The 22,148-nt window shown below is 50.8% G+C and overlaps 3 protein-coding genes, 1 long non-coding RNA gene and 1 other non-coding gene across 6 annotated transcripts in view; 2 read left to right on the top strand and 3 right to left on the bottom strand.

The window, feature by feature from the left end:
• Window positions 1-693: 693 nt before the first annotated feature.
• LOC105484216 (uncharacterized) lies at window positions 694-1,904 on the top strand. The gene is made up of 2 exons (XR_988813.2): window positions 694-831; window positions 1,680-1,904. It is a non-coding gene; the product is annotated as an uncharacterized lncRNA (long non-coding RNA).
• A 919-nt stretch (window positions 1,905-2,823) lies between these two features.
• On the bottom strand, window positions 2,824-8,752 carry LOC105484217 (prohibitin 2). Its single transcript, XM_071072283.1, has 9 exons — window positions 8,466-8,752; window positions 8,232-8,316; window positions 7,546-7,625; window positions 6,438-6,622; window positions 5,942-6,071; window positions 5,726-5,829; window positions 5,222-5,299; window positions 3,376-3,967; window positions 2,824-3,177 (listed from the first exon to the last, which is right to left on the bottom strand). Exons 1-8 carry the CDS (start codon window positions 8,590-8,592, stop codon window positions 3,887-3,889), a joined length of 870 nt encoding a protein of 289 aa, XP_070928384.1. The 5' UTR covers window positions 8,593-8,752; the 3' UTR covers window positions 2,824-3,177; window positions 3,376-3,886.
• Window positions 5,388-5,656, bottom strand: LOC112427159 (small nucleolar RNA U89). The gene has a single exon (XR_003018629.2). It is a non-coding gene; the product is annotated as a small nucleolar RNA U89 (small nucleolar RNA).
• A 76-nt stretch (window positions 8,753-8,828) lies between the features above and the next one.
• LOC105484218 (EMG1 N1-specific pseudouridine methyltransferase) lies at window positions 8,829-13,713 on the top strand. 2 transcript variants are annotated; one of them, XM_011745668.3, is made up of 6 exons: window positions 8,829-9,140; window positions 12,078-12,179; window positions 12,291-12,432; window positions 12,831-12,889; window positions 12,966-13,115; window positions 13,432-13,713. In XM_011745668.3, exons 1-6 carry the CDS (start codon window positions 8,973-8,975, stop codon window positions 13,543-13,545), a joined length of 735 nt encoding a protein of 244 aa, XP_011743970.2. In that variant the 5' UTR covers window positions 8,829-8,972; the 3' UTR covers window positions 13,546-13,713. The 2 variants fall into 2 exon arrangements, with proteins under 2 accessions (XP_011743970.2, XP_024649309.1); XM_024793541.2 differs by lacking the exon at window positions 12,966-13,115.
• A 224-nt stretch (window positions 13,714-13,937) lies between these two features.
• The window catches only part of LOC105484219 (lysophosphatidylcholine acyltransferase 3), a 42,667-nt gene continuing 34,456 nt past the window's right edge, over window positions 13,938-22,148 (bottom strand). Inside the window, exons 2-13 of the mRNA XM_011745669.3 lie at window positions 21,638-21,745; window positions 20,879-20,985; window positions 19,530-19,623; window positions 19,324-19,361; window positions 18,734-18,912; window positions 17,203-17,311; window positions 16,351-16,437; window positions 16,089-16,255; window positions 15,354-15,501; window positions 15,123-15,281; window positions 14,892-15,020; window positions 13,938-14,647 (exon numbers count right to left, since the gene is read on the bottom strand). Of these exons, the coding sequence (XP_011743971.2) occupies window positions 14,904-15,020; window positions 15,123-15,281; window positions 15,354-15,501; window positions 16,089-16,255; window positions 16,351-16,437; window positions 17,203-17,311; window positions 18,734-18,912; window positions 19,324-19,361; window positions 19,530-19,623; window positions 20,879-20,985; window positions 21,638-21,745 (1,313 nt within the window). The 3' untranslated portion in view covers window positions 13,938-14,647; window positions 14,892-14,903. The remainder of the gene's footprint in view (window positions 14,648-14,891; window positions 15,021-15,122; window positions 15,282-15,353; window positions 15,502-16,088; window positions 16,256-16,350; window positions 16,438-17,202; window positions 17,312-18,733; window positions 18,913-19,323; window positions 19,362-19,529; window positions 19,624-20,878; window positions 20,986-21,637; window positions 21,746-22,148) is intronic.

Below are 22,148 nucleotides of genomic sequence, written 5' to 3'. Positions count from 1 at the left end.
GGAGCTGCACAAAGGCAAGTCCCACCTCCTCTAACCGCCCTTGGGCTACCTGCCCTTGGGGTGGGACTTGGACTCCACTGAGGGCTGTGCTGTGAGGTGGGTCCAGGAGCAGCTCGGTCCGAGAGTGGAGCGCGATCATTCCCTCTGCAGGCCTCAGTCGAGGGGCAGGGCTGATGCTCCGGGCCAGCTGGGGTCTCTGGGTAGCGGTGGGTAACTCCACACTAGGGGCACCTTGCTGGGACCCACCTGCCCTTCACAGGCCTGGCGGGGCCTTCTCCCTCCTCTTTCCCTCAGGGGATCCCAGCACAGGCTGGGCACCGCGTGGCGGCACAGCCCAACTCCTGCCCAGCTGACCCCTCGCTGACCTCAGGGATCTCTCTGGCCTTCCAGCTCTGCTGTGGGCAGGGTCTGAGGCCACAGAAGAATGGGCTAGTCCTGGGGGCAGCAGCTGCTGTGGGGAGGGGACCTGAGAACAGCCCCCCTCTTTTTGTTCCTCTGGAGAGAGGGGTGAGACTGGGCAGGTTGGAGGAAAGAGGCCCCTGGGAGAGGGTGGGAGGCCCAGAGGAGTGGCCAAGCCTTAGAGGAGGTGCCCATGGCTGGCGCTGGGAGGGAAGGGGTTAAGGCGGTGAGGGGCAGCCTATGGCAGGAGGACACACCTGTGCGCAGGGTGGCAGGCGGGGCCCAGGTAAGGAGCCTGCGCTGCCCGGCAGGCGGAGAAGGAAGGAGGAAGAGCGGAGGCCAGGGCGGGCTCTAGGCCGTGGAATCTGGGGCCTTAAAGCCCCTTCGTCTCCCCGGCACCCACTCTCTGGGGGCAGGCGGGCCCGCTGACAGGTAAAGGCCACCAGGGGAGAGGTCCTGGGCTGAGCTAGGGACTGCAGAGGGGGGACGAGGGTGGGTAAATCGGTGTGTATTGCGGGTCGGGACAGGCTGCGGGGGTGGGGGAAGGTGGCTCAGAGGCAGGGGGCCGACGGGCGAGGGGCTTCGGAAGGCTGCTTGGACCGCAACCTGGGCCTAGCAATCAGCGACCCAGGGTGTGGCTGGTGGCGGGTAGCAAGGCTCACCAGGAAGTGTCCCCAGGGACTCGGGTGGTGGGGGGATGGGAGCCAGGGATCTGCAGCTTTTCCGCAGGGAGCCTGGGCCTGAAGCTGCCTGACCCAAGGTGGGCGGGCTGGGTGGGGGCCCTCGTCTTACCCAGCAGTGTTTGGGTGCGGTTGGGAGTCTCTAATACTGCCGGGTAATGATGGAGGCCCCCGTCCCTGTGTCAGCAACATCCATCGCCTCAGGTCCCCAGCTCTTAGCTGGCTGCAGCCCCCTCCCCACTTCCCACGCTCCCCGGAAGCCCCTTGTCTTGAGCTGAGAGTGCTGTACAAGGGGTGGCTCTTGTTGACTGGCTGCCACTAAGGGACACAATGGGCCCCAGCCCCTCCTCCCACCCAGTGCGATTTGTCACCTGGTGGATCTAGAACCCACAGTCGACCTTGAGCTTGGGGTTGGCTCGCCTCCTCTCAAGAGACCTGACCTGGCCTGTGGCCAGGGTCCCTGTAGCAACTGGTGAGCATGCACCGTAGTTCTCTTTTGGCCGGCCCTGGGCCCATCTTCCAGTACAGTGTTGGATGGTCTAATTGTGAAGCTCCTAACACTGTCTGGTAAAGATGGCCCCCGGGTCGGTTTTTCGGCAGTGACCTTCAGGGACCCCTGAAGACCATGGAGGACTACTGACCAACAACCTCTGACCTTCACCCCTCTGGATGGGGGGACGAATCACTAGGCAAAGGGGAACAATGGGAAGAAGACAAAATGGCTGCCTTTACGGCTGCAGCAAGATTTGGAAACACTGGTTCCCTAGGCACCTCCATTGTCTTCCCGCTTTGGGAACATGAAATAAAGTGTGAATGGGAACATGAGGAAGACTGACCCAGGTCACTTGACCTGTCTTTTGTCTAATTGTTGATCTCAGCCTCCCAGCAACTCAGGATTGGGGCTGCGACGTCTGCTTTGTCCTTCGATACTCAACCCTAAGCAGAGAAAAACATCTTAAAAATCGAAGCTGATTAACCCAGTCCCTCTGTTCAGATCCACCTGCTGCCCTATCTGCATTTGGCAGTTCCTGTACATACTTTGCCCCCATGTTTTGTCTGAGTTCTACATCTTCCTTGTCTCCCCGCAGGGATGGGAAATGGGCAGTAGTGGGAGATTCAGGTATAAACAGTGGCTTTGTTTCTCTGGTGCCTGAGATTCAGGAAGGCCTGTCTTGGGAAGATAAGTGTCAGCTTATCTTTGGACTGAACAGACAGGCACCTGTTCCGTTGGCCCCAGAGCTGTGGGAAAGCCCACCTCCACGGGGGGGCCCTGTTAGCGAGCAGCTCCTCACGCCTGGTGACTGAGAAATGGAGTGTGGGTGGCCTATAGCAGGCCACGCAATCCACCGGGCTTCTGGGCACAGAAGTGCCTCAACAGGCACAGGCAGGCTCCCCACAGTCACAAGGAACCCTGCAACCAAGGAAGCAGCTCTGTTGGGGTCATCAGATTTTAAATCTGGCTCAGCAAAGCCATGGCTGTCCAGCCTTAAAAAAACAGGTGGTGTGGGAGAAATGGAGGGTGGGGTGAAGAGCACAGCTGGGCCTCCAGAACTCAGGGCCAGCCTTCCCAGTTTGGGTCCTGTTTTGGAGCCCAGGCCCAGCTTCCCCGTAGCTGCCCCAGCCAGATTTGTTTGCGCCCCCTGCTGGCAGACACAAAGAGACTCAGGAGCGCATATGTGAACGTGCGCATGCGTGCTGCCCGTTATCCACGTGAACACGTGAAGCGTGAAGCCTTGACTTCAGGTTAAGTAATAAAAATTTATTGAGAGTTCCTGGGTTGGTGGTTGTCTCCTCCCAGCCTTGAGGGAGGGAACAACACTGTAGGAAATCACTGAGAAATCACACAATGTCCCAACAGCCCCAGTTAACACAGGGAGGAGGAAAGTAATTCCCCAGAAAAGGGGCTGGTCTTCAGTCTTCCTTAATCCAAGAGGGGTTCAGGGGATCGGTGTGGGGGACCATCGCATGATACTGGGGCGGGGTAGGGCTGTGCTGGACCCCTGGCTGGCTCCTCAAAAACTGGAGAAGCAGATCCACTTCCTCTGGGGGTGGAGTTCTTGGTGACTAGGCTCATTTCTTACCCTTGATGAGGCTGTCACTGTAGGAAAAAAAGATAGATGATGACATTATTAGGGGACATAAATGTGAGAGGCAGGACACTCCAGGCCATTCCCTCTACGACCCTCCTACCCCGATTGAGGGTTTGTCTGGGGGGAGGTGGGAAAGGGAGTAGGGTAGGAGGCAGGTACTGGGAGAAGGTGGCCTGCAGGACCCCACAGAAGTAGCAACAACTTACCTTCCTCTGTGGTGCCAGATCGCCAGATGAACAGGAAGCAGAGAAGAGAAATGCACATGTTAGCTGACAGCTTCAGGCCCCACTCAGTTTTGAACCCTCCTTTGCTCCCAAGAGAAAAGACAAACAGGGTTGACAGCCAGGAATCTCTGATTCATGAAAGGAGGTGGCGTGTTCTCATGGCCACTGCTATTTCTCATCTCCTTTCCTAACATCCCTCCCCGCACCAAAGGAGTTTGAGGGCTCTTGAGTAAGAACACTCAGTATCATCTTTCATCACTTTTTGGTTGGATGAAAACTTTATAATTAAAGTGCTTTTTATGTGAATAATTCTATTTGATCTCATAAAATCAATCCTATGAGACACAAGATAGAAACTGTCAACCACCCCCTTTTCTAATTTTGGTTCAATGTCTCTCAGAGCCATATGAATAGCTGTAGCAGGCTCCAGAGCCCAAGCACCCAGACCCAAGTCCCACGTTCTTTGTGAGACCCCACCGTGTGGTCCCATCTCTCACCTGGTGAAACTTTCATCCTGTAGGTTCAGCACGAGGTTGTCAGCCGTGAGATAAATGCGATTCTGTGATGTGGCGATCTACAGGGCAGGAAATACAAAGACCTCAATTCCACCCCTGCAATTCAGTAGCCACTTAATGGAACACATGCAGATTAGTGCAGGGATACAGCAATGAATAAGACATGGTTTCTACTCTCATTTAGGGATCTAGAGCACTGAGCAGCAGCTATGACTATTAGCAAAGTAACAGAGGCAAGAACAAAAGGTCAGGGAATCCAGAGGAATCATTCTTGATGAGGGGAAAAGTACTGGAGAAGCCAATTATTTATTTATTTATTATTTTTGTTTTTTATTCACTTAGTTTTTTTTTTTTTTGAGATGGAGTCTCGCTCTGTCACCCAGGCTGGAGGGCAGTGGTACGATCTCGGCTCACTGCAAGCTCCGCCTCCCGGGTTCACGCCATTCTCCTGCCTCAGCCTCCCAAGTAGCTGGGACTACAGGCGCCCGCCACCACGCCCGGCTAATTTTTTGTATTTTTTTAGTAGAGATGGGGTTTCACCGTGTTAGCCAGGATGGTCTCGATCTCCTGACCTTGTGATCCGCCCACCTCGGCCTCCCAAAGTGCTGGGATTATAGGCGTGAGCCACTGCACCTGGCCTATTTACTTATTTTTTTGAGACAGAGTCTCGCTCTGTTGCCCAGGCTGGAGTGCAGAGGTGCTATCACGGCTCACTGCAACCTCTACCTCCCAGGTTCAAGCAATTCTCTGCCTCGGCCTCCTGAGTAGCTGGGAGTACAGGTGCCCGCTACCACGCCTAGCTAATTTTTTTTGTATTTTTTTAGTAGAGATGGGGTTTCACCATCTTGGCCAGGCTGGTCTTGAACTCCTGACCTTGTGATCCACCCACCTCGGCCTCCCAAAGTGCTAGGATTACAGGCGTGAGCCACCACGCCCGGCTATTTATTTTTGAGACGGAATCTTGCTCTGTTGCCCAGGTTGGAGTGCAGTGGCGTGATCTCAGTTCACTGCAACCTCTGCCTCCTGGGTTCAAGTGATTCTCCTGCCTCAGCCTCCTGAGTAGCTGGGAATATAGCTAAACGCCATCACAGCAGGCTAATTTTCTTTTGTATTTTTAGTAGAGATGGGGTTTCACCATGTTGGCCAGGTGGGTCTTGAACTCCTGACCTCAGGTGATCCACTGCACCGGCCATAAAACCACTCTGAGTAGAAACCCGAACAAGCAAGGTTCGAATTCCCTCACCTCAATGTGCCTTAACTGAAAGCACTTTCTCAAGGCAGCCCCATCAGAGACCCTGGGCTGACACACTCACCGTCTTGGAGATATTCTGGGCTGCTCGGATCTTGCGAAGTTTGATGTAGCCAGGGTTCTTGCTCAGTGCTTCTCCAAGGTGAGGAGGGTTAAGGTTCACACAAGGGCAGGTCTCAATCCCTAGCCCCGTCCTTACCACACTCCCTTGCTACCATCCTCCTCTGGGCTGTCAGATCCAAGGTTGCGCTCAGGTGGCTTGTGCCCGCTCTACCTTGGACCCCACCTGTGGGCCTCCCTGCAGGCTGCTGCCAGGAACTAGGGGCAGCAGCAGAAATGAAGGCAAGGCCAGCAGTGCTATTGATCTGGCCTTACAGTGGGGAGTCAGGGCTCAGGTACCCCCGCTAAGATTTCAGATTTCATCTGTAGCCCCCACCCGCAACAAGGAGCCAAGGGCCAGAGAGCACGGAGTCGCATTCGCCTTAGTCTCATCAGCCTGCCCGTGAAGGAGGATGGGGAACTCAGGCGCCCTAGGGACTGGGCCGAGACCTCTCATGCAGAAGGATATCATCTTGGCAGCCTCGGCCTCACCCTCGGCCTGCACAATCTTCTGCCGCTGTTCCTGCTTCGCTTTTTCTACCAAGAATTGGGCCCGCTGGGCCTCCTGCTGGGCTGTAGCGGGAGAGAGTCAGGGAGACCGTGTGCTGGGTCAGGAGCCCCGTCCACCGAGTCTTTCCTCCTCCTGCATCTCGGAAGCCCTCACCCCACTGCTCGTGCGACTCACCCACTTGTTTGGCTTCTACAGCAGCTGTGTACTCTCGGCTAAAGCTCAGCTCTGTGATGGCCACGTCATCCAGGATGAGGCTGAAGTCCTTGGCCCTCTCTGTCAGCTCCCGGCGGATCAACAGGGATACCTGGGGGCAGGGGTGGGGAAGGGTGGTTTGAGGGGACTGGGTTGCGACCCCGAATCCTTCACTCTCTCAATACAATATGCGCTGCCTTAGCTTCCTGTCAGGCAAACCTATAACATAAGCCTCTCTGCTGAAAGAGGTGCAGGAAAAGCCAAGACTTGGCCATTTTCCTCTGTGCTTCCTAATACCAAGTGCTACCGAGTTCTAATGCTGGCTCTCCTTATCTCACAGTGGCAATTAGCACAGCTTTTAGGTGGAAATGGCACTAGGGTGACAATCCTCTTCTATTAAGCTGCCTTTCCTAATTCCCAGTACTCTGGGCCTAGAAGGGAAAGGCTGACACCATGCAGATGGTGGTGGGAGTCAGACCTGGGCCCGCTGGGTGATCAGCTGTGAGGCATTGAACTTGGCCACCACACTCTTGAGCACCTCGTTGACAATGGACGGCAACACTCGTTCCTCGTAGTCCAGCCCTAGGCGCTGGTACATGCTAGGAAGCTCCTGAGCATTGGGTCGAGACAGCACTCGCAGGGAGATGTTCACCATCTGTAGGTCTGAGATTGAGGTCAGCAGTGGCTGGTCAAGGCCAAACACCCTTTCCCAAGCATTTTCTCCTTCATGTTCCTCCCTATATGCCCTGTGCAATGATGTACAGCCTGGCACTGCCCTGGGGGGAGGAGAGTTAATCAGGCTGACAAGGAACACATGAGGCAGCACAGGTGAGATGCACCCTCACCCACTGTGAAGCCTGGAACTGCAACCCCGTCACCAGCAGGGCTGACTGCTCTTTCCCCCTCTGCACTCCATGCAACCTCTAATGTGGGTGCTTTCACGCTGTACCGTAATCACGTCTCCTGTAAGGACTTGGGGGACAAAAATGTGCTTAATGAATCTTGTATTCCAGGGCCCAGCAGCCTAATAAATGAATAAGCCACCTGCACTAGGTATAGTACAAAGAAGTACATTACAGGTTACAGGTGACCTACCTCACCCAGGGTGTATGCGTGTGTGTGTGTGTGTCGGGGGGGGGGGGGTGGGTGGGGAGGAGGAAGAGGTCTGGGGAACTCAAAGGCATGGCTTTTATGTGTGGTCTAGAAGGAGAGAATAGGTGAACTAGTCAAGGGTAGGGACAAACTTCTCCAGAACAGAGTATACTAGTGGATGTAACTGTAGATATAGTAAGTCAAGCAATTAGAAAAAAAGGCTTTAAAACAAGGCTTTGATCTAGGCAGTGAATAAGACAAGGACAAACAATACTCTTATTGAATATGTCAGGGATGAGACAGTAGAAAGCACGCAAACACAGGGTGTTCAGAATGTGCTGCTTTGACCCCGGGAGGCAGGTATTTTTGTTACAGTTCTTGCAGACATGGAAACTAAGGCCTAAAGGCCTGACACTACCATCTTCACCTGGGGTTTCTTGCCAGCTCCCTTGATCTTCCCACCTGCCATGTGATTACCAAGTGCTCAGACCTACCTTTGGAGCCTGTAGGGGAGGAGATTTTTCGAGGTCTGGCCCGAATGTCATAGATAATGGGGTACTGGAACCAGGGGATCCTGGAGGGGACAGGGATAGGTATTAAGAGGCCGCAGTTTCGGCCAGGAGCGGTGGCTCACGCTTGGAATCCCAGCACTTTGGGAGGCCGAATCATTTGAGGTCAGAAGTTCGAGACCAGCTTGACCTATATAGTGAAACCCCGTCTCTACTAAAATACAAAAATTAGCCGGGCGTGGTGGCGGGCGCCTGTAATCCCAGCTAATCGTGAGGCTGAGGCAGGAGAATCGCTTGAACCCAGGAGGCGGAGGATGCAGAGAGCCGAGATCGCGCCACTGCACTCCAGCCTGGGCGACACAGCAAAACTCCCGCGCCCCCCTCCCCAAAAAAAGCCGCAGTTTCACTAGCTTTGCCCGGTTTCCCCTCACCACGCGTTTTTTGGCCTGCTCCTCCCCATGACCACCGACAAGGAGAGATTCTCTTGTCCCTTTGGAAAACAACAGTTCATATGGTGCTGGAGGTTCGCGCAGCACCCACTATCCTAGGAGCAGGGATGAGGAGGGAGGGAAAAGAGCAGCGTTGAATCCTGTTGCACGTCCCACTACAGCCACTGCTAGGTCGGCGTCAAGGGTGAAAGGTCAGGGTCAGTAAGCTCTGCCCGCCATTACCTGAAATGAAGGCCCTCGGCCAGGATAGTGTCCTGCTGCACTCCACCGATCCGATTGAAGAAGATGGCTCTGTGCCCGCCTTCCACTGTGGGGAGAGGGGTGGTGATCAGGCCAGGCCGCTGCTCAGAGTAAATGCTAGCTAGGCTCGTGGTGGGGCGCGGGGACCGGTGAGATAGGGCAAGGGGTTTGGGGGAGGGACTGGAAGCGTCCGGCGAGCAGGCGAAGGTTGCTCACCAGTGAACACGGATTCGCGTACACCGTACGCCACGGCGCCGGCCCCCAGCAACAGCTTCAGCGCCGTGCCCATGCCCCGGGGGCCGGCGGGCAGCCGTCCCGCCAAGTCCTTCAAGTTCTGGGCCATGTCTGATCTTGAGGCCGGCGGCACCGGAGGTCAGAAGGGGGTGCCGGCCCGCCTCTACCCCGCTGCAGCTTAGGTACTGCACCCTTCACACGAGGGTTCGGGCCCGTAATACTGGCGAAAGAAAGGGCACCGGAAGTGCGCTCCCTCGGAAACCCTCCCCCTTAGCCCACTACCGACCCGAACTTCGCGCACAGGAAGAGCGCATACGGAAGTCCCGCCCTTTTCTGCAGGGCTGCCCTCCTAGGGAGGGCAGCGCAAGACGGCAAGTCATCGCCATTTACAAGCCCACTTTCAAAATGGCAGCCGGAAGGAAATTTGTGATTAGAAGCCTCACTGTTCTCATTTAAGAGCGTTAGCGCAACTTCCGGTCTGGTTGCAAGATGGCCGCGCCCAGTGGTGGATTCAAGCCTCGTGAACGAAGCGGTGGGGAGCAGGCACAGGACTGGGATGCTGTGCCACCCAAGCGGCCCCGACTAGGGGCAGGAAACAAGATCGGAGGCCGTAGGCTTATTGTGGTGCTGGAAGGGGCCAGTCTGGAGACAGTCAAGGTAGTTTGGGACAGGAAGTGGATAAGTAGTAAATCAATAGACTGGGATCCGTGGAATGAGGGTGAGGGGCTCAGAGTGGATGGAGAAAGCAGAGAGGGGTGAAAGATGCTTTTGAAGGAAGATGGGTTGGTTGGCTGTGCGTTGATCTGACATCCTGGGATGGTAGTGCTCATTTTTCTTTTCTTTTTTTTTTTTTTTGAGACGGCGTTTCGCTCTGGCGCCCAGGCTGGAGTGCTGTGGCGCGATCTCGACTCAGTGCAACCTCTGCCTCCTGGGTTCAAACAATTCTCCTGAATCAGCCTCTCGAGTCGTTGGGACTATAGGCACGCGCCACCATGCCCGGCTAATTTTTTGGTTTTTTTTTAGTAGAGATGGGGTTTCACTGTGTTGGCCAGGCTGGTCTCGAACTCCTGACCTCAAGTGATCCGCCCGCCTCGGCCTCCCAAAGTGCTGGGATTACAGGCGTGAGGCACTGTGCCCGGCCGGTAGTACTCATTTTCTTTTGCTCTTCTTGAATGCCATTCCAGCCCTCACCTCTTTGCTTCCAACTGGTTTACCAGGATTCTGTGATACAGTAGTCTAAGGAGAGGAAAGTTTCGTTTGTTGCGTCATTCCACATCCCAAGACAAGTTACTGGGCAGATGAGAAAGGTAGTTGTGTAGTCTAGCCTGCCCTCCCTTTTTGTAAGGGCTTCATGTTTCAATTCATTCGTGTCCACAGTCACCTCTCTCTAATATCCACCTGGAAACACTGTCCAGACCAGGTTATTGTTTAACACTTTTACGTCTGCATTTTTATCTATCATTCATGTCTTTCTCCACATGTAATAAATAGAACCAGCAATTCTCTATCTTAAAGCCTTGGGCAATGTTCTTCCGCCTTTCTCTTACCCTTTAGAAATAATTCAATGAGTAGGCCCAGGAGAAATTGCATGGGTTTAGAAGTCAGACCAGGATTTTAGTCTTCGTTCTAAATACACTTTGTGTGCGTGTGTGTGTGTGTGAAACAGAGCCTCAGTCTCCCAGGCTGGAGTGCAGTGGCATGATCTTGGCTTACTGCAGCCTCTGCCTCCCGGGTTCAATCGATTCTCCTGCCTCAGCCTCCAGAGTAGCTGGGATTACTGGCCTGCACCTGTAATCTATTAAAGGAATAGAAAACATGGTTATATCCTACTAATGGGTTGAAACTATTATTCATTCAAGAAGGTTTTTTCTTCTATAACTAAGGATGTCTCATGGACTTAGTTCTTCGTCATTTGTTCTTTCTTTGTGCTTACTCTGTGACATTGCTACTTCAACTATTCAATTTCAAAATCTGTATCCCTTTTTTCGCAGACTTTTTGGAGCCATGTATCTCAAGAATGTTGCTAGACATACACAAACATTCTAGTGATACATAAAAACTTAGCCTTCCAAAACCTGTATTTGTATATAACAGTTTGTTTTTAGGCTTTTTACTGACCACCCTAATGCTCCTTGGGACTCCAAATTGCAACTTGGAATTATTTCTTTTAGCTACTACAGATGTAGTCCACTTCTTTATCATCAAACTTCTGATGTCTTTTTCAGTGTACACAGAGTTGTTAGGATAATGTCTGTCAGTCATTCCCATCCTGCCCTTCTTACTCCAGAATTATTTTTGGCTTTGTGCTCGATACATTAGGATTTTGTGGTTTACAAAGCAGCTTCATATATAATCACTGCCCTTCAGTGTCCCAGCTCCCAATTTTCCTCAAAATTTCCTTTCTTCGTTTCCACTTTTTTCTTTTTTGAGACAGGGTCTCGCTGTGTTGCCCAGGCAACAGAGTGCAGTGGTATGATGGCTCACTGCAGCCTCTACCTCCCTGGCTTAAGCAGTCCTCCCACCTCATCCTCCTGAGTAGCAGGGACTGCCAGCAAATGCCACTGCACCTGTTTTTTTTTTTTTTTTTTTGGTGAGACAGGGCCCCACCGTGTTGCCCAGGCCGGTCTCAAATTCCTGGGCTCAAGTGATCCTCCCGCCTCGGCCTCCTAACTTGTTGGGATCACAGGCATGAGCCACCACACCTAGCTACTTTTTCTTGATTCTAACTACCTCTGCTCATGCCAATCTTTTTTTTTCTTTTTTTGAGACAGGGTCTTGCTCTGTCACCCAGGCTGGAGTAAAGTGGTACAATCTTGGCTCACTGCAACCTCCATCTCCCAGGCTCAAGCCATCCTCCCACCTTAGCCTCCCAAGTAGCTAAGACTACAGGCATATGCCACCACACCCAGCTAGTTTTTGTATTTTTAGTAGAGATGGGGTTTTGCCATGTTGCCCAGGCTGGTCTTGAACTCCTGACCTTAAGTGATTTGCCTTCCTTGGCCTCCTAGAGTGCTGGGATTACAGGCGTGAGCCACTGCACCTGTCCCCATGCCAGTCTTAAAACTGGGAATAACCCCTCTTCATTTTACTTCTGCATTTTCTTTGATTCAGCTGCCTCCTGCATCATTAGAATTTTCACATTTCTTCTTGTTCAGATTTGCAGCTCTTCACTTAGTGCATGTTTGGTGTACGCAAACTGAGGGTAGTGATGGTATGTTTTGCATAGTACATACATACTGCTCCTGTGATAAAGCATTCAGCCTTGCTCACTAACTACTAACTCCTGCCTAGTTCCAGGATGTCTCATTGGCCTTGCCTAACAGCCACAGGTTTTAAAATTAAATCCAGTGTATTGGTAGGTAATGTGAAGTCACAGGTTATGCCCTTTCTCCTGTTTCCAAGACCATTTACTGGGGAGTGCAAATATGGCTGCACAGTAATCTCCTGAAGGGCTTGCTGGGCTCCACCTCCTGTGTTTTTGGTTTAGTAGGTCTAGGGTGGGCCTGAGAATTTGCCTAACAGGTTTCCAGATGCAGCTGCTGGTGGTGGTGGGCTAGGTAATGCTGTTCTTTGGTCATGTTCCCTGTTCTTCAGGTAGGGAAGACATATGAGCTACTCAACTGTGACAAGCACAAGTCTATATTGTTGAAGAATGGACGGGACCCTGGGGAAGTGCGGCCAGACATCGCCCACCAGGTAACTCCAGGGACAGTGCTCACAACCCTTTGAGCCTCTGTTTGGAAGGGTTGGCAGCTGAGTGCTGCCTCTCTTCAGCCTTAACCATGCCGTGGTTTCTGCTTTGCTCAGAGTTTGCTGATGCTGATGGATAGTCCCCTGAACCGAGCTGGCTTGCTACAGGTTTATATCCATACACAGAAGAATGTTCTGATTGAAGTGAATCCCCAGACCCGAATTCCCAGAACCTTTGACCGCTTTTGTGGCCTCATGGGTAAGAAGCCTTAGAACAAAGTTCAGAATGAACTTGTCTGTAGGGAAGAAGGGAGGAAGAGGAAAAGGGAGAACTAAATGTCGGATTTTTAAGCGAGGAGATGGGAGAACATGATTAATACCAGGACAAAGACTCCTATTATTTCCTGTTTGTGGAAACTCCACTCTCCTGTTCTTGCAGTAGCTTCCTGGCTGAGTGAAAGAGGGAGTCTGAACCTATCACTGTACAGCTAGCCATATGCTTGGCAACTGTTCGTTCCTAACATTTCAGGAGTCCAGTCTGGATATAGAGCACACAGGGAATTCATCTTACCTATGGGGTTTTCCTTGTTAGATAATGACTGGACAGAGAAGGACGATGGTCTCCATTTACCTCTGAACTCTTTTTCCCCCTTCTAGTTCAACTTTTACACAAGCTCAGTGTTCGAGCAGCTGATGGCCCCCAGAAGCTCTTGAAGGTGAGGTATTGAAACCTACTAGTTGAAGGTTGGTTCTGGGAATGTTTCTGGGGCTGACTTTTCTTTTTCACTTTAGGTAATTAAGAATCCAGTATCAGATCACTTTCCAGTTGGATGTATGAAAGTTGGCACTTCTTTTTCCACCCCGGTTGTCAGTGATGTGCGTGAGCTGGTGCCCAGCAGTGATCCTATTGTTTTTGTGGTAGGGGCCTTTGCCCATGGCAAGGTAAGGTCTGGGCTCAACCCTGAGGTTCTTGGTAGAGCTGAACTTAGTATAGAATTCCCAGAGCAGTAGGCATTTTAACAATGCTTACAATGAGCTAAAGACACATGACAGTTTCACACCCTGCCCCAGTGCACATCCTTTGAGGACTGCTGCCATATTTGTAATAGTCACAGTTAGGACCTTCTTCATCCTTTGTAGGAATTTGATATTAAACAGCACAGCTGAAATACTAGCTCAGCCATAGTTTTCCTGACCTAAAGAAGGGTTGAAACAGCTACTGAGTGACAGTTGGCTGACAAAACTGTTCTCTTCTTAGGTCAGTGTGGAGTATACAGAGAAGATGGTGTCCATCAGCAACTATCCCCTTTCTGCTGCCCTCACCTGTGCAAAACTTACCACAGCCTTTGAGGAAGTATGGGGGGTCATTTGACAGTAGTAGAACCTGTTCTGAAACCAGAAACTGTTGAGGTCGCATCCTTTGACCCTGGTCTGAGCCGACTGCTGGAAGATGATCTTTCTGCACTGAGACTGTGGAGTTTGGGGAAGCCAAGGCTGTACATTTGCTATTTGTTTATCCTATGAATACTGTTCTTGCAAACCTGGTTGTTTTGGGGTTCCTAAAGTATCTAATGGCGTAAAACTGTTTGTTCCCCTGGGACTTCAGGGACAGATACGAGGTTACAGAGTTTACAGTTTGGTTCCATGCTTTGAAGGCAGGCTTTAGCTCCTAGATTCCTGTGCGCTAAAGGAGAGAACCCTGATAATCAGCCACGGCAAGGGTGGAGAAGAACTGTGAAAGACAGCAGTCAGGAATGCTGGTGGTGAAAAACTGAACAAACAGAAGTGATTTTATCTAATACAGTTCCAAGGTAGAAAAAGTGGAGCAGGCAGGGCCTCGCACCCCTCTCCGCCCCCCCATGGGGGGGGTGGTGGTAGCGGCACATACACAATCATAGTAACTTGGCAGAAGAAAAACACAATAGATTCCTGGCTAGATGGGGAGAGATAAGGCAATGTGCATGGGGGAGCCAGAGGGGAGATGTGGACCCCTCTGCTCCTCCCACAAGAGTTTCCCCTTTGGGCCAGGCATGGTGGCTCACGCCTGTAATCCCAGCACTTTGGGAGGCGGAGGCGGGCGGATCACTTGAGGTCAGGAGTTCGAGACCAGCCTGGCCAACGTGGTGAAACCCCGTTTCTACTGAAAATACAAAAATTAGCTGGGCGTGGTGGCACGCCTGTATTCCCAGCTACTTGGGAGGCTGAGGCAGGAAAATCACTTGAACCCGGGAGGTGGAGGTTGCGGTGAGCTGAGATCGCGCCACTGCATTCCAGCGTGGGTGACAGAGCAAGACTCCTTCTTCAAAAAAAAAGCTTCCCCTTTGGCCCCAAATGAAGACTTGGCTGGCAGCAGAGGCACAACTGGAAGCATCGATCTTCCACCTCCCTGGCTTTTCCATTCTCTGTGCTCTGGGGCAAAGGAGTGCTATGAAAAGGGAGATAAGTAGTTTCTGCACCAGTCCTGCATAGGCCACCTGCAAGACAAGACATGTGATTGGAAGGCTGGTTAGTTACTCCCCTACTTCCTGGTCTGTAGCCCTTCCAGATGTTTCCTAGCATGCCTCAGTAAGTCACAGCAGTCATTGCCCATACTGTGTCCCTTAGTAGCCAGGCTAATCCTTGGAATTCACCCCAGATTTCTAATACTATTTTTTTTCCCCAGTCTGTTGCTCTATTCTGTAACCTGGTGGTGGTTTTAGCTTAGCTGTATTCACTTACCAGGGAGATGGATCATTCCATCTTCTTTAACTTCTCTTTCCTTGGCACCATTGCTTTGTGAACGTAAGGCAATATGAATAGTAGGCTCAAGAAGAAGACGTGGCCAAGGAAATAGATGGATTTATACACCTGTGGAGAGAGAGGCCACTGAGGTAGACAGGCATGGAGCATCCCTCGCTGCCCGAGGTTGCAGTGAGTCCCTCCCAGTCTCATAAGCAGGCCTTCACTTGCCTTAAGCCATTTATCCCACGTGAAGAGGCAGAAGGCAGTCATGGAGTAACCCATGAAGAGCCAGTGGATGGTCTGTTGCACCAAATAGTAGAAGGGCTGGAGGGCAGTAATGGCGGCCAGGTTGCTCAGGGTGGGGCTCTGTTGAATGAGCCTGGCAGCCTGGGGAGGGAGGAGGAGCTCATCAGCATCTTGTCCCTCATGTCCCCCTTCACCCCCACCCTGGAGGCCTACCTGTCTTTCCACAATAACAATGAGGAATTCCATCTGGAAGCAGACCAGGTATCCTGAGTGCAGGCCATGCCAGAGGGCCAGGAATAGCAACGAGAGACCCTGAGAGAGTTCTTTATTTCCAAGGAACTTGAGTCGTTTGAAGAAGTAGCTGGAGAAAAGGGTGGGTGGGGCGACCCTCAAACTGACTGGTCCTTGCATCCTGCCACCTGCCTCTGGGTCCTCACCCTGAGGATTGGAGTGGAGTGCTGGTGGGCTCCCACGAGTAGCCCCCAGAGGGTACAGGAGGCAGTGCTGACTGATTAATTTTAGAGATGGAAAGCAGACCCAAGGCGGAGCTGGAGACCGTGTGCGCATGAGTCACTTGGTTCAGCAGCAGTGACTGAGTGCTGATGCCGAGATCAGTGGTGAACCAGACACTCAAGCTGCCCACACTCTAGTGGTGGGGACAAACAAGTCAAGCTGTTTATAAACAGGGCAGTGGAGGACATAAGTCCATTGGCAGAACTGGAGTAACACCCAGGTCTCAACACACTTTTGTATCTTGCCTTTTTTTCAAATGACAGGAATGGTTTTTTTTGGGGGGTATAGGTGGGGATCAAAGTCTGTGTGAGTGACAGGGGGTTCTGCCCAGGTGGGAAAGACGCATAAGGGTGAACATGGTACACCCCTGCCGTCCAATCTGGGAAGACAGTGGAAGGAAGGAACCAGGGTCCAGGCTCCCCACCAGCAGCTCACCGGGCCACCCAGGCGTTGGTGTTGATGTTGAATGAGGCAATGGTGCCAGTGAAGCGGGGGTTTGTTTCAAAGAGCCACACCTTCATGTTGGCACAGGCATCCCACTTTGCCTTGCCCTTTTCTTCAAAGCCATTGAAGCCCAGGCCCGTCAAAATGCATACTCCTTCCTGAGAGGGAATAGCTCAGTTAGGGCTCTTGCCACCCCCCACACTGGCCTCCATGGCTCGTCTAAATAGGACCCGGTTTCAACTTTTCTACTTACTGTGACCAGCCAACAGGTGACGTATTTGTACAGGACAAACTTGCCCCAGATCAGCATGTACATGCAGCGGAACCAGAAGGGGTGGTTCTTGAGAGAAGAAAGCACAGTGCATTAGGGATATGGCATGACTAGGCAGTTTCTCTTAGCACTCTTCCTTTTCACACTTGTGGCTGGCTACTTCATACCTGCCTAAGGCCTGCTGCCAGATGTCCCCAATAGTCTGGCCTGATTGCCTTCACCACAGGCAGAGAGGAAGAAGCAGAGGGCCTGGAGAATATTCATTCACCTTTCCCTTGGAGAGCCCCAAGGGCAGCATTGTGTTTAACTCCTGTTTGCCTTCGTTGGCAAAGTTTTTGGAATGAGCATTTGGAATGTTAAGTACGGAGGGGCCCATATTGGATTTAAATTTAAGGAGAGAAACCTGCCCAGAATTACTGAACTGTTTTCAAGTTTTTCAGTTGGGCAGGAGCAAAAGCCAGCACTTCCCGCTTCCCTTGGTTTCTGAATTCCCTAGAAGCGCCCAAATGTATCAGTCAAGAGAAGAAAATAGGCTGGAGAATCAGAAGCTGCTGTGCTCTGAGGGGTCACGTGGATGTGATAAGGCAAGCTAGGAGTGGCTCCTAGAGAAGGCAAGGGGTGCTAAATGTGCAGCTGGCACAGCCCTGTGCCCACGAAGGTCGTTCAGTGGTGGCCAGTGAACGTGTCCCGGCCTGGCTGGCACCGACACCAACTCACAGATCTAGAGCATTTGTAGGTGATATTTCCTACTTCTCTACTATCTATAGGGATCCTTGCCTGTCCATTTTCTAGCTCTGGTGCGGTCATGCTGCTGCTGCTTTAGTAGACACTCACGTCATAGTCTTCAGTGAGGAGATAGTCTTCTGTGATGTGGGGGCTGAGCAGTGTGTAGCCCACTAGGTAGAAAAGGCCCAGACTCAGGCGCTTGAGAGCAGGAATGGTGCTGGAAAGGAACGAGTGAAGTTCCTGGTCATAGAGAGCACAGACTATTCCCTTCACCCTCTGACCTTCAGTTATGGAGAGGAGTTTTTAGGGGTGTGGTTGTCTACTTGGATTGGGATGAGAAGCTCTGCTACCCAGTGTTTCCTGTTTCAGGGAAAGATTTCTATGGCTGGCTATGAGGAATGGGGACTGCAAACCTCTAAGAGTTGTGGGAAGGTCAGGGCAGCAGACAGTGGACCAGTCTTGTGTTTACCCCTCAGGGATGCTACTGATCTCAAGGTCTTGCCAGGTTTCACAGTCTCCATTGGGACTGAAAACCCAGTGGAGGTAAGACAATAAAAATAACCACTTTGAATCTGCGCCTTCATTTCTTGGTTGAATTGATGCTGAAACACAGTATGGACAAGTTCTCAGTGAAGGAATTCTTTTGGCAATAAAACTTTTTTTTTTTTTTTTAACCTTTTTAATTTTTATTTTCTAGAGACAGGGTCTTGCTCTGCCACTCAGGCTAGAGTACAGAGGCATAGTCATTGCTCACTGTGGCTTTGAACTCTTGGGCTCAAGTGATCCTCCTGTCTTGGCCACCTGAGTAGCTAGGACTATAGGCATGTACCACCTTGCCTGGATAATTTTTTTTTGGTAGAGATGGGGTCTCACTATGTTGCCCAGGCTGGGCTTGAACTCCTGGCCTCCAGTGATCCTCCTGTTTTGGCCTCCCAGAGCGTTGGGATTACAGGCATGAGCCACTGTGCCCTCCTACATTTCCTACTGATAAATAAGTATTTTTGAGACAGGATTTGGCTATGTCGCCCAGAATGGAGTGCAGTGGTGTGATCAAAGCTCACTGCAGCCTTGACCCACCTCCCCTGGGCTCAAGCAATCCTCCCACTTCGGCCTCCTACGTAGCTGAGACTACAGACACATGCCACTATGCCTGCTAATTTTTGTATTTTTTTGTAGAGACAGAGTCTATGTTGCCAGGCTGGTCTAGAACTCCTGGGCTCAAGCGATCCTCCCACCTCAGCCTCCCAAAGTGCTGGGATTACAGAGGTGAAACCACTGTGCCCAGCCTCTACCTACCTACCTACCTACCTACCTACCTACCTACCTACCTATCAATCATAAATATATTTCATATATATGTGAAAATAGGCTTTAAAGGCAGAAATACGACTGGTTCAGACAAAATCCTGTGGCATAAATGTGGATTTTTATGTTTGTACCAGTGTCAGAATGGATAGCTGGAAGAACCCTAAACTAAAAAGGGCCCACTCCTGGCACAGAGTATCCATTACAACAGTCCAGGGCCTGCATGACACAGGTCTCTACGCCAGGGTCATGCTGGAGAATGCAGCTTTCAGAAGAGTCACTTCAGAGTGAGTGCAATACCTACATGAACATCTGGACCAAGAGGGGTGATTACCTGTTTGGTATCTTTCCTGGTATGTCAGTCAGCTCTCCCTGCACCAGCTTCATGTAGTGATTCATTGAGAATTGGGGCCCTACCAAGAAGGCCCCATAGAAGTAGGAGAAGCCAGCAACTTCCAGCAGGGAAGGAACACCCCGTATGGCATATTTCTGTTGCTCAGAGGACAAGGAATTCTATGCCAAGAAAAGAATGCATAGTTCAGGATAGCCTTGAATCTCCCCACAAGAGCCAGTTTGAGTGTTCCCCACCCGTGTGCCCCACTGACTGGGGTTCTTCAAATAGCCTTCTCTTTGGGGGATGACAAATAGTTGCTTCTTGTGGAAATGCGTATGTGTGTGCATAGCTGGCTGTTGCTGCTGTAGCAAATGCCTTGCTGGCATTGATCTCTGGACTTTGTGCAAGAGCTGGATCCTGGGCAAATTAGGTTTGTTGATCCTTGCTCAGTGCTATCTGAAAGGGAGATTGCACAGGCTGGGGAATGAGGGAGAGGCTCTGCTCTGGAATTTGGGTTCAGTCTTTGTTAACAACCTTTTTCTTCCCTTTCATTAAGTCTTGAACCTCTCTGCTGATGAACGGGTACTTACCTGATCTTTCCCTCCGTCAAAGTAGTCAACAGCCAAACCTGAGCAGAGAGAGAACGGGTGGGTAGGGTGATGGGAGAGGACACTGAGGATGTGGCCTGTAGACTGAGCGCAGCCAGGAGTGTATGGCGGAGGGGTGCCGAGGAAGTTTTTAGCGAGATGGGGGAGGTACCTACATGTAAGGAAGGCAGGCAGTGACCATCACTCACCAATCAGCTTCAAAGTCAGAACACAATGTGGCATTGTCCACTTGATATCATAGTTGCCGGTGGCTGTGTAATAATATCCAGCCAGAAGGTAGGCCTAGGAGAGGCAGAAGTATGTATTCCAGCATCACTACTATTTCTTCTCCCTGCTCTGAAATTCAATGTTCTCTTTCCTTTTTCCTTTCTCCTCATCCCATCATTAAAAGCCTTAATAAATTCCTACAAATGGAGGTGCTGAAAACCTGTAACGGGAAGAGTGTTGCTCGAGGCTTCTCGGCAAAATGAGGGCTAAACTGAGATGAGAATTTAGATGCTGGGGCCACAGGTGCATGCCACCTCACCCGGCTAAGTTTTAATTATTTTTGTTTCACCATGTTGCCCAGGCTGGAGGGCTAATTTTTTATTTTTATTTTTTTTTGAGACGGAGTCTCGCTCTGTCGCCCAGGCTGGAGTGTAGTGGCCAGATCTCAGCTCACTGCAAGCTCCGCCTCCCGGGTTCACGCCATTCTCCTGCCTCAGCCTTCTGAGTAGCTGGGACTACAGGCGCCCGCCACCTCGCCCGGCTAATTTTTTGTATTTTTTTTTTTTTTTTTTGAGACGGAGTCTCGCTCTGTCGCCCGGGTTGGAGTGCAGTGGCCGGACCTCAGCTCACTGCAAGCTCCGCCTCCCGGGTTCCCGCCATTCTCCTGCCTCAGCCTCCCGAGTAGCTGGGACCACAGGCGCCCGCCACCTCGCCCGGCTAGTTTTTTGTATTTTTAGTAGAGACGGGGTTTCACCGTATTAGCCAGGATGGTCTCGATCTCCTGACCTCGTGATCCGCCCGTCTCGGCCTCCCAAAGTGCTGGGATTACAGGCTTGAGCCACCACGCCTGGCCTGGAGGGCTAATTTTTATATATTTTTTGTAGAGATGGGGTTTCACCATGTTGCCCGGGTTAGTCTTAAACTTCTGGGCTCAAGTAATCTGCCTGCCTTGGTCTCCCAAGGTGCTGGAATTACAGGTGTGAGCCACTGTGCCTGGCCTAGGCTTAGGTTCTTTGACTCATTCTAAGTTGCTTTTCTATCTTGCCTTGAAGTGACCCTCCTCCTGGATAGTGGGCTAAACCAAAGAGCCTAATGGTACAGTATGCAAAGGGTTAGCTGGTAGCCCTTCCTTGAGGCAAGCAAAGAGTTACCATTACACTCTGTGGATGGAACACCTGTGATAAGCCACCTACCTGAAGTCATACTGCTAAGTGCTGCGAGAGGGGTTAGAAATTAGGTCTGCTAATTTCTATACCACAGTCTCCTGCCTACCCCTGTCCCCTGAACTGGTGTCAGCTGTAGCCTCAGTTGCTAAGGGAAAGACGTTTACCATCTGGAAGCAAAAGGTAGTGAGGACGGCAGTGATCGTACGGCCCATTAGTCGAAGGATGAGGAACTGAAGCACAATACATAGCAGGGAGTGGTAGAGCTGGTTTCCTGGATGCAAGAAGAGAGAACATAGCCTGGTTTTTACACTCCCACCTGTCCTGAGACTTCCAATCACAACATAATATATAAAGAAAAAATGTTGGCATCAGGATCTTTTTTTCAGAATAACCTCATGTTTTGGAGGAGAGGATGGAAATTAGTTGTATAAATAAAAAGGATTATTAGGGTGTTATTGTATTTCTTTTCTTTTTTTGTTTGTTTTTTTAGAGATGAGACTTGCTCTGTTGTCCAGGCTTGAGTGCAGTAGCTCAATCATAGCTCACTGCAGCCTTGAATTCCTGGGCAAGTGCCACCACGCCCAGCTTGTTACTGTATTTTTGAATGTCTGAAGTGAAGAATGAATCTAAGTGGAGATTGCCTGGCTCATTCAGTTACATCCACAGCAGAGAGAAACTGAGGATTCTTTGTTGATGGGGTCTGGCAAGGGTAACCACCCTCAAAATGTTTTTATCTGACAGAGGAATGTACACAAAAGACAAAAAGGAAAAGTTAAGCTGTGTTCCTGTCCATACAACCCTCTTTGCAAGCAGGAGCATTATAACTTCCCTACCTATTAGATTCTCTCAAGGAAATTCCATTCAAGTCTGTTCCTTCCAGGTTCCCTCTAACTGCAGTGTCACTACTAACTTAGTTTACTCACCGAAGTTAAAATAAGCAATTGAGAGGCCTGTAAAGGTATGGTAGAGGTGGATGAGGTAGCTCTCCTTGTAGAAAAGGTAATGCCGATAAAACAAAGCAAAGGGGTAACCTAGATGGAGAAAAAGATAAGAGTGTTATTTGTGCCTGGTGCCATCCCAATTTGGTTTGGAAGTTTATCTGGCATGAAACGCAGCCCAGAGGGAGAAAGAGAAAAAAACAAAACAAAACAAAAAAACATACATTATATGGATGGCAACAGAGAAGGCAATAACAGTATCCCAAGAACCAAAAGTTTTTTTGTAAATGGAAATTTTGAACTGAAGATATTAATATTTGATTGAGGCAATATAAAGCTGGGTCCTAAGACTAGGTTTCATTATAGCTTATGAACTATTGCCAGACATTTTCTCTTACTTGAATTAAAAAAAAATGATACAAGGAAGCTAGGCATGGTGGCTCCCACTTGTAATCCCAGCACTCTGGGAGGCTGAGGCAAGGGGATTGCTTGAGCC

Source organism: Macaca nemestrina, chromosome 10 (assembly GCF_043159975.1).
Source record: "Macaca nemestrina isolate mMacNem1 chromosome 10, mMacNem.hap1, whole genome shotgun sequence".
In the NCBI taxonomy this organism is placed as follows: Eukaryota; Metazoa; Chordata; class Mammalia; order Primates; family Cercopithecidae; genus Macaca; species Macaca nemestrina.
Note: the sequence above shows the minus strand (reverse complement) of the source record. Positions and strands in the feature narration are given on the sequence as shown.

Coding starts and splice junctions, on each gene's coding strand:
- LOC105484218 (XM_011745668.3), top strand. CDS start 8,973: ATGGCCGCGCCCAGTGGTGGATTCAAGCCTCGTGAACGAAGCGGTGGG. Junction 12,890..12,965: donor GCCCCCAGAAGCTCTTGAAG/GTGAGGTATTGA, acceptor TTTTCACTTTAG/GTAATTAAGAATCCAGTATC. Junction 13,116..13,431: donor GGGCCTTTGCCCATGGCAAG/GTAAGGTCTGGG, acceptor TTCTCTTCTTAG/GTCAGTGTGGAGTATACAGA.
- LOC105484217 (XM_071072283.1), bottom strand. CDS start 8,592: ATGGCCCAGAACTTGAAGGACTTGGCGGGACGGCTGCCCGCCGGCCCC. Junction 7,626..8,231: donor GCCGAGGGCCTTCATTTCAG/GTAATGGCGGGC, acceptor TGTCCCCTCCAG/GATCCCCTGGTTCCAGTACC. Junction 5,830..5,941: donor TGTAGAAGCCAAACAAGTGG/GTGAGTCGCACG, acceptor CTCCCGCTACAG/CCCAGCAGGAGGCCCAGCGG.